At 33.1% G+C, this 9,997-nt stretch overlaps 1 protein-coding gene across 3 annotated transcripts in view; it reads left to right on the top strand.

Annotated features, from left to right (window-relative positions):
• Positions 1–1,861: 1,861 nt before the first annotated feature.
• Positions 1,862–9,997, top strand: part of LOC130622403 (integrin beta-1-A-like) — a 40,182-nt gene continuing 32,046 nt past the window's right edge. The window contains exon 1 of one of the 3 annotated variants that reach the window (XM_057437861.1): positions 1,862–1,909. Coding sequence is in view for 1 of the 3 variants with exons in the window: in XM_057437860.1 (XP_057293843.1) it covers positions 1,882–1,900 (19 nt within the window). In the remaining 2 variants the exon portion in view is untranslated. The remainder of the gene's footprint in view (positions 1,910–9,997) is intronic. The other 2 variants (XM_057437860.1, XM_057437862.1) reach the window with 2 other exon arrangements.

Below are 9,997 nucleotides of genomic sequence, written 5' to 3'. Positions count from 1 at the left end.
AGTCATTGCATTGTTCCTTCATCGTTTATTTAAGCACGAACATGACCTTCAATCTCTTTGTATCCTTGCTCCACTCCACAATAACTCAAGATCCTTTTCTTCATCTTCTGAAAAGCACCAGTCTATAACTCTGTCGGGATGTCAGGCTATCGGGGCTAGTTCATCCTTAATTCTAGCCTTCTCTGCTTTCCTCTGGTGATAGGCATTGAGCATTTGAGGCTCAATGCTCGTACTACTACACATGTCCTGGGTAACAAACCAGTCCGGAACATCTTCGAATTGCCAGGGCCTCTGTTCAACCACTCTAGTGCACATTTCCTGAGTCTTGAGATGGTCTGGGACATTCATGAGTAGCCAGGGCATCCGTTCAACCACCGTAGTGCACATTTACTGTTTCCTGAGATGGTCTGGGACATTCATGAGTAGCACGGGTTCCTGTTCAACGGCTCCCGTGCAGATTTCCCGTGTCTTGAGATGGTCTGGGACATACCCGAGTAGCCCGGGCGCTCATTCAACGGCCCTGGTGCACATTTCCTGGGTAACAAACCGATCAGGAACATCTTTGAATACCAGGGGTTCCTCTTCAACCACCCAATTGCACATTTCCTGAGTAACAAACCGATCAGGAATATTTTGAAACCAACTTATTTCTGTTTATTTTCGGATTTTTATCTGAAGTGGACAGAACTTTGAGTAGGGAATTCCCCCCACTACTCAAAATACCGTGGGATTTTGCCAGACCGAAGGCTATCGCTCGTTGAAGGTTTTGCGCGTGCGTTGAAAAAAGATCACGTGATTTGTTTTATTCATTTGAGGCATGATGAAATCTGTGACGTCACATGGGGTATCGAGGGGGCGTTTTTTAATAAGGGTTTGACCGTCAAAAACACAAACCTACTCATCATGCCTCCCTACATAGTAGTGACTTCCCAGTTTCTTCACTGTTCTCTAGGTTTCATCAATTTTAGAGTCCCTGCGCTAACGGGCCAGTATTTCGTGCCTGGTTAACACAAGTCGCTTTTGACGCACGAACAGACAGACGGACGTAGCTAAAAGGAGGTAGCTGGCTCGGTAGACACAACTTCAACAAAAAAATAAATAGCAATATACCAAGCTGAATAAAAACTTCAAAAGTATAGGAATAATTATTAGCTTTTTTATTAATTATTAGTATTTTGTCTGTTCAGATAGCTTTTCTTAAGAAAAGCTAAGTGAACACAGACAAAATACGGCTATTATTAAAGAGATAAAATTCGTGCTGGCTTCGATCCTGTAGACTGGCTTGCGCGAAGTCAGCGGTAATTTATTCTCTTTGCGCATGCCTAATGAATGTGACCTGCGCGTTAAAATCGCAACATAGAAATCAGCGTCGAATTATGTAGATGCAGAATAACTGAAATGCTTCCGGTGACTTCTGGTGAACTTCTAATCGGAAATGAGTCGAAAGAGATACTTAATTATATCATAGTTCAGTCAATAAGCTGTAATTCTAACGAGAATTCCATATAAGGCAAAAGAAATGGGAGATGCATAATGACACATATCTGTCAACAGTGACGTAACTTAAGTTCGTAATTCATGTAGCCTCGCTTCAGTTACAAGCCCGAATTCCCCCCGTTTTATGATCCATCCACTTTTTATTACGAACTCTTCTTGAAGATCAATAACATTTACCTGCTAAACTGAAAGCATTCAAAAGAAAATGTTAGGAATAAGGGAATGCGACAGTCATTAGCCCATATCATTATTGGAGTAAGCTGTAACTTTGGAAGCCTAGACTGTGTTTCTGGATTGTAACAGGGGGTTAAATGTTAAGATGGGCGCGGAAAGTTGAAATGAGTGGAAAGATGGTTGATCATTTAATACGTTCGGTTGAAAGTAATGTGTATCAAGTTTTTTGGTAATTAGTGTAAGATTTTTCAGTTAATTTTTTGTATTAATTTAATGTAAATTTACTGAATTGAGTGTTTTAAAGTTTGTAATCAGATAATTAGCTAGCTAAGTACTGAATGCAGCATAGTGCTAGCTAGAGGGCTGTTGGATGTGATTGTATTAGCACGCCCTACTTGCCTTAAAATAACTCCCTGAAATAAGGCAAAACCAAAGCAATACATAGTTTTTATAAAATGCTTTATTTCATCTAGCACAAAAATCAATTCTTTTCTTTGGAATTGTAATTTCTTGTTTTAGTACCACTGATGATAAGATGTGAATATTTTACGTAGCTAGCCTCACAAATATGAAGGGATATACCCTGTCTATTATTTCCAGAATGGGGCCATTAGGTTAGATGGGGGTCTTAGATTTTTTAAGGCTCGTTTTGAGCCACACAACTAACTCCCTGCAACATTCAACAGCCCACACAGTGTGTCCCAATTTCCCTTATATGGCATTGGTTAACCAATTACACAATGGCAAGTATTATTCACTTGCCCATATTGAATTGTTTTGGAGGGAATGGAACCCAGTTCTCCTGCACAAAGTAATAAAGATTTAACCACTACCACAGGACCGCGGTAGCGTACGCTACCGCGGTCCTGCCTGGTCGCTATACTGGCTTGCTGCTAAGACTCTCTCTCTTCTCTCTCTCACTCTCTCTCAAGTGCACTTAAAATTTTGAGTCCAAATAACTTGGAAACAAGGTGGTGACGTCAATGATTTGTCAACGCATGAGTAACTAGGGACCACCTGGGACCATTTTGGGTAAGATCCCAAACCTGGGTCCCCTCATCTGTTTTAGATTGAACGGGTTGATGACGTCATCAAAAATCATTCAAACCCCAATATCTTTGCAACCGTTTGTCAAAGATACATGACCCTACACATTTTCTTGATCAGTGTTTCAAGATCAGCAAAATTTTTTAAACCCTTATATCCTAAGCCTTTGTCCAAAAAATTAAATCCTATACATTATTTTGATCAGCGTTTTAACCTCTACACATTACAGGCATCTAATAAACTAAACTCTGCCAAATTTTTTTTGTATCTGCATTGCTGATGTCAGCAAAAAATCTAAAACAACCTATATTTTTATTGTCCTTCTGTGTAAGTGGATTTCTCCACGGGCCTTATCGACTAGCATATAAATTATAAACAGCTTTTGATTTATTATTTATTCAATGATTAAAATATTTTAAAACTTCGTATTACAGTAATAAATATTAAACTTTGTCAATAAAATTATTATCAGCACTAGAGGCCTTTCAATATCTTCATCAGTATTCTATATTTTGAAATGTGTATAAAAGGAATTCAAGATGAAAAACAAAAACTAAAAGTTATGAATTTACTAACTGCAAAAGAAAATGATTTTACTCACATTCACCATTACCATGCTTGTGTAAAATTTTTATATAAACTGTCAGCATACAAAAGTGAGACTAATCACAGTGATGAGTGAATTTTATTCTTTTGTATTTTAAGGAGTTCTCAATCTTAATGATTTAATCCCTGTCAGGTCGACCTGTTGGCACAATTTTTTTGTCGCATTGATTTTTTCTATTTTTTTTTTGCACTAGCTTTCTTTCCATATGGCGCATAAACAATGACATCCTAGATATCCAAACTCCTCCCTTTTAATGGGCTTGGTTAAAAACCTCTTCCTGTGATCTTTTTTCTGCTCTTTTCTTTGATGTTATTCTCTGCTTTGGTTTCCCCTTTTGGAAAAATATTGATCTGCTATTGATCTTAGTAATCTTCGTTTTGGCAATCTATCTTAATAACACTCGCTTGTGCTTTTCATAGCCCAGCTCAAGCCGAAACATTCTTCCAAAAAATGGTCAGAACAAAGCCACCCATATTTCGGAGGATTAACTCTGCCCATTGCTTGACACCATGCTTTCCCTAATTTATTTATCTTTAAGAAAGCAGAAGAAACTTCTATCTTTTTCACGCTGACTTTATTGCTGCAGCGATACGCAGCACACAAGACCATGTTTCTTCCACAAACCCCAAAGATTTAGCACACATCTTATCGGGATGTTGATGATGATGATGATCATGATGATGATGATGAATTATTTTATATTCAAAACTCAGGCTGACATTGCAGTTGTATATACCTAATAAGTATAATATTAAAACATTTTAAATACCCTTTGTTGATAAAAAATCCAAAAATCCAATTTGTTTCAGTGGAGAGAAAAAAAATAATTGCATTGTTTTACTCTTATGAAATGAAATCTTTATGAAATGCAATTTTTGGCCTCGCAAAAGGCCTTGTGAAAATTGATCCCCTTAAAGGAGAACTAACAAAAAAACATCATGAAAACTGACAAATATATTATTTTGATTAATTTGATTGATTTTGTCCCCCAAAATCAATAATTACATTAACGGTTGCTGCCATTATTGAACGTAAGCCAACTTGGTTTGTACATATTTTGTTGATTTGTGACGTCACACAGCGTGCATAACTTAACAGGATTTAAGATAATGGATGAAGATTCAGTCACTTCTTCGTCTTCCCAGAGTGTCTTCCCAGGGAGGTTCGAGTGATAAAAAAGACAAGCTAAACAAAAAATAAAACAAGAACAATTTCATCATAAATTTGAATAAACATAATACTAATATATTTTTCAAGTGATAAACTTGTGTCCAAAACTATATTTTTATGACAGTGAAACATTATATTCTGCAAAAGATATTTATTTATTAAAATTACTTTCAGACAATCACAGGAGACAACAGTTTTTCCTGTTTAGCATTCCCTTGCTTCGTTCATTCGGAAGGTGTTTGTTTACATCCCTGTGGAAGGGGGTTGACAGTAGAACTACTTTGACCTTAAATATCTCAAGAACTAAAAATCACAAATATAAAAAAAACTTACATTGTTCATATTCACACAATAAGAACATTTTAAGCACAAGTTGTTATAGATTGTTAGTTCTCCTTTAAGGTTATACTCTTGTAACTTTCGTGACAATTTCCTAGATTGTGTCTTTATGGTGACTTGAATTTGAAAATATAATTGCGTAACACTTGTGATTTCTTTTAAGTTAAACAAAGATAAAGAAATATATCATATTTTCATTCATAAGCCTAACACAACTGTGGCAATATGCTTGATCTACTTATAACTATTAACTAGGAACTTAGTCACAGTTAGAAGTGCAAACCTTCCTCGTCATCTGTATCCCACCATAGTTTAATTGAAGTAAAACCCTATTTCAACCCAGTCATTCTGTTAAAAACAATAATATTTAGGAAAGAACAGCACATATACAATTTCATTTATTTAATTACTTTTAGTCTTTAGACTTGCAAAATTATATATACTAAAAACTTAACTCTGTTGCCTCAGACATTGTGGCTGTTTTTAAGTGATCTATGGCAATGTTTTTGCTTTCAACGATCTTATATTCATGATTTTTAAATGATCTACAGTGATCTTTCTGCTTTCGACAATCTCTTTTTGTTATTTTTGTGACGAAGATTTACATAATTTGATACATATATTTCTTTAGAAATCAATGACGTGTGATAAATGTGTTATATTAAAGCGACGAAAAAAATTTATTGAAGTATTGAAACGAATTAGGATTTGGAAAGGATTCAGGGTTCGAATTAGAAAAATAAAGTCAGTTCGCAAATATTTTGGCACTCTGTAACAAAATAAACCACCATCTAAATGTGGCCTGGGATCACCGTAGATCAATTACCATTGGCTTGTTCATTAGTAGCTACTTGTTTTTCAACAAGAATTTGTATTTTTTTGTGACCTGTGAGCTTTACTTTTTCCTGCCTTATTATTTTTCATGTTGGAGAACAAGTGGGGGACATTTAAACTTGTGAACTCCAAACACAAGAACTGAGCGTCTGAGCTAGGGACTCTCTCAGTTTTAACTTTTCCAATAACCAAAATAATGTTGCAAAAATTAAAAGTTTAATTTTATAGCGTGTGGTAAAAAAAATTCAGAGGTTCTTAAGGCGTGAGTATACAAAAAAAATGGGTTTTTTTAAAAAACATTTTTTAAAGTGATTGGATAGGAAAAAATCTGATCTTTTTTAATAGTGCAAACATATTTTTAAAAAAATGTATTTTAGAGTATTTTAGAGTAATAATAAATAATAAAAGAAAATTGTCATAAATCAGTTTTTTACATGTGATAAGATTAACTATTTGTTAACACATAATCATCTTGGGTATTAACTTTTACTACTCAAGGTTATAATAATAGCGGCTCCAAGAGAAAAACGATTTTTGTATGTAGTTGAAAGATTCTTTTTGAAGTTTTTCTACAACATTTCCTATAAGAATATACTTTTCAAAGTCATCAGGTTTTTTTGATTTTTATTTCTACAATTTGTTTTTGTTTTACCCATACTCGACTGTGTGTGATTGCGAATGTGAGCAAACACCTGCCGCATAAAAAGATGTTAAAAAAACCTGTTAGCCAATAGTCGTTACCATAGTGACCAATTATTTATGCAGAAGTATAGAATCCTGTAAAAAACTTTACACCTCTTTTTCACAGCATTCATTTTTTAAGAGAGTACTTCTTACGTTTTAAATCTCTTTTCCAAAACTATAAAGGCTCTGGGGTGGAGAGCACCTCTAGTGTGGAAAGGAATGTTTGATCTAAAAATGATTTTTTTTATTTTGTGAGTTCAAGTAGAAGGCGAGTTATGATCAGTTTTCCAAGGATCAGAGTTAAAAAATTGTGGATAAAAATGTAATACTAAATATCTCCAAAAGTAAAAAATGTTAAGAAAAATTTAAAAATTGTTTTTAGATTAATGTTTTGTGATCCTAAAAAAAAAAACAGCAAACATGAGAACCTAGTAGTTTTGTAAATGTGATCTCATTTGTAGGAGAGGGGGTGTTTTTTAATTGTGTCTATTAAACCTTCGAACTTTATTTTTTTTCTTAATAGTTTTTTACCGTTATATAGGAAATCATACAAGCTTTCTAAAAATACATACATGATGTTTCAAAAAAGGTTTTGGTGCATTAATAGCATTTTAAGGCATCACACCTTTTTTGTATACTCACGCCTTAACCAGTTTTTGTGATCATTACAACTCCAGTAAAATACAATTTTCTGATTAAAGTTGTTTTCACAAAAAAATATGTTTGTTTCAAACATGAGTCTTTTTGTAAAATGCTGTTTCTTATTGATAAGAAAGAAGTTAATAATAATTCAACTATTTGCTGATATTCAGTCAATGTGGGGAGACACATGCGATCACACATGCATGTGCAGGCACGCATGCAAAATTGTTTAGACGAGTGATATATCACATGTGCAAATCGTTATTTAGTATGATTTTTCACCTTGTATTGGGGCTAGACCTGTCATAAATTCGATCTATTGATCTCCTAAGATGACAAATGGAAATGGAGTACAAGTCATATTGACCTACCTTTCCGATGGTACACTTCGTTAAGTTATTAGTTCACTGTGAACTGGCTTTCTATGTTTCAAGATGAACTCAGTAATGCTTCGAAAATGCTTGTCACGGACACATGAACCAGAACTGTCTAGGCGACTTAATTGATAATCTTCGCAGAACATCTTTCCGCACAAAACCGAGAGCAGGGCTGACATATGGCCTGCTGTGTCTTGTGGGAGCCGGACTTCTTTTTAATACAATACACAATTTTTCACAATGTTTTCTTTCTTATTTTATTTTAGTGAGTTGAATTCAGGAAATTAATCGATCCACAGTTTCGAATGAAATAAACCACCCCTCGAATACTGTGTGCATTCCCATGTGCAGACCTGGTTTCTTTTAGGATAAGGAATTAAAAAAAATGTATGCCAGTTTTCATCTTTCACCAGAGAAAATGTGATATAAAAATTCACCACAAAGGCTTTATTATCACAAAGAATAATATGAGATCAATTAAAATGTTTATTTCCAAAAAAAAAATGGTAGTAGAAACCAGGTATATATTACACCATTACGATCAAGAGATTAACACCTTCCATCTATATTTAAGTCATGTATTTCTTCACACATACAGATTGAAATCATTTCTTATTTTGTTGTTTCTGTTGCACTCACTAAGTTCAACTGAAAAGTTATACACAGAAGTTACTTTGGTCATGTTTGGCCACTATCCTAATCTAAAATAGATTGAGATATCTTTGAATACGAAAAAAAGATAAACCCCCTGTTTTATTCAATACATAAGGGAAGCAGTAGTTCATAATACCATTACATTGAGTATTTTAAAACAGGGGTATATATTTCTTTGAAAATAAATTGTTTATCGCGCTACTTTTGTAATCGTATAGGTTTTCATACTGAGACTTAAAACACGAGCCTGAAGTCCAGGATGATATATTCCTCAAACTTCTCTCTCCAGAACGTAAGCAAATTTGTTGAGTATCATGCACATGATAAATAACTTAACATTAGTAAAAATTCACTCTCACTGTATACAACACTAAATTGATGAATTGCTCATCATAGCACGTTTATATTCAACTACACGTGCGAATGGAAGCACATGCACTAAAATATTCCCGATATAGACTGGATATTGAAACTGAAAACTCTTAAAAAACATTTTGACTTCATAATTTTGTCTAAACATGCCTTATGATAAATTAACATGTAAATATTTTACGCAATCATTTATAATGAGCTGCGCTTGATAAATAAGCTTTTAATAGCAATTACTTATAATAAAAACGGCTTTTCAGTAGCAAATGTTACGAAACTTGCTTACGTATTTTCAGTCGAAACTTCATTAAATATGTACAAGTGAAATACGCTAACGGTTCAAACCATGCGATTTGGAAATAATTACGAAACGATTTTAAATTCAATGTAGCGATTTAAAATTATTTTGAAACGAATTGAAACAAATTTGAAAAAAAATTTTTGTAAATTCTTTTTAAAAAAATTGTTTCAAAATTGTTTCAAAAAAATATATATGAATTAAAACAATTATTTTTGAAACGATAGTGAAGACCTAATTGCCAGTGGTTAAATTAAACATTCCTTCTTTTTTTATAAAGAAATATTTTTATAAAGTATTTTTACTTTTATTTATAACAGATCCTTGGTAAAATGTTGCTGTTATCAAACAAACTTTAAAAAAGGTTTAGTTTGAGGGTAGCCATATCACAAAATTATCAGATTTCATGAACAAAAATAAACTTTAACGCTAAAGACATTTGCAAATATTACTTCTCAAATTAACTAGAGAATTAAAAATAATAATTTTGACACTATAATAAAAATCACGGCAAATTATAACCTTTGTAAGTGGATGTTGGACACAATTTATAATTTATTTATATTTTGTTTTATATTTATTTATAATTTATTTATAATTTGTGTGCATTTTTTTGGTATGGAATTGTCCCATAAGTTCTTCCAAATTCCCGACTCCCATTTTATTATGCTGATTTCTTGATTGACGAAAAAATAGACTTGACTGGCCATTTTTGAATTCTCTGTGATCACAGTGACCACTAGGTAATGCTGGAAATAAAATATTTGATTTAAGCACTGGTTTTGGTTGATATTTTTTTCGTAAGTGTCATATGACTTTTATAAAATAGCAAAAAAAAACAGCAAAAACAAAAGCTTATATTCACTTCTAAAAATTCATCATGCTATCAAAATTAAGAGACCAATTGAAACAGTCTAAAATATGTTGGATTTTTTAAAAAAAATCAATTTAATTCATGCCAGTTTTTTACAGTACCGCCTGAATGTAATGTTACATGAACATGCGTTTCACGATGTTCCGTAATGAGGGCATGTTTACATAAAGAAACTTCATGTGTCTATTGTTATCACATGTATTTTGCATGTTTCTATTGTTGGACATGTTCAAAAATGGGTGGCAGTCTATTGGACATTACAAAAATGCCCATTTTTTTTTTTTTTTTTTTTGTGATAAATTTATCGATTTTTGTTTAATCATTTTGAAAATTTCAGAAAATATAAATCAATTGTTACCAGAATCGTGACTTTTTTACCTCGTTTCTTGGAACCAGTTAGTAAATTATTTCCAAAATAATAGTGCATATCA

Source organism: Hydractinia symbiolongicarpus, chromosome 12, assembly GCF_029227915.1.
Source record: "Hydractinia symbiolongicarpus strain clone_291-10 chromosome 12, HSymV2.1, whole genome shotgun sequence".
In the NCBI taxonomy this organism is placed as follows: domain Eukaryota; kingdom Metazoa; phylum Cnidaria; class Hydrozoa; order Anthoathecata; family Hydractiniidae; genus Hydractinia; species Hydractinia symbiolongicarpus.
This window is presented reverse-complemented; position numbering and strand designations above follow the sequence as displayed.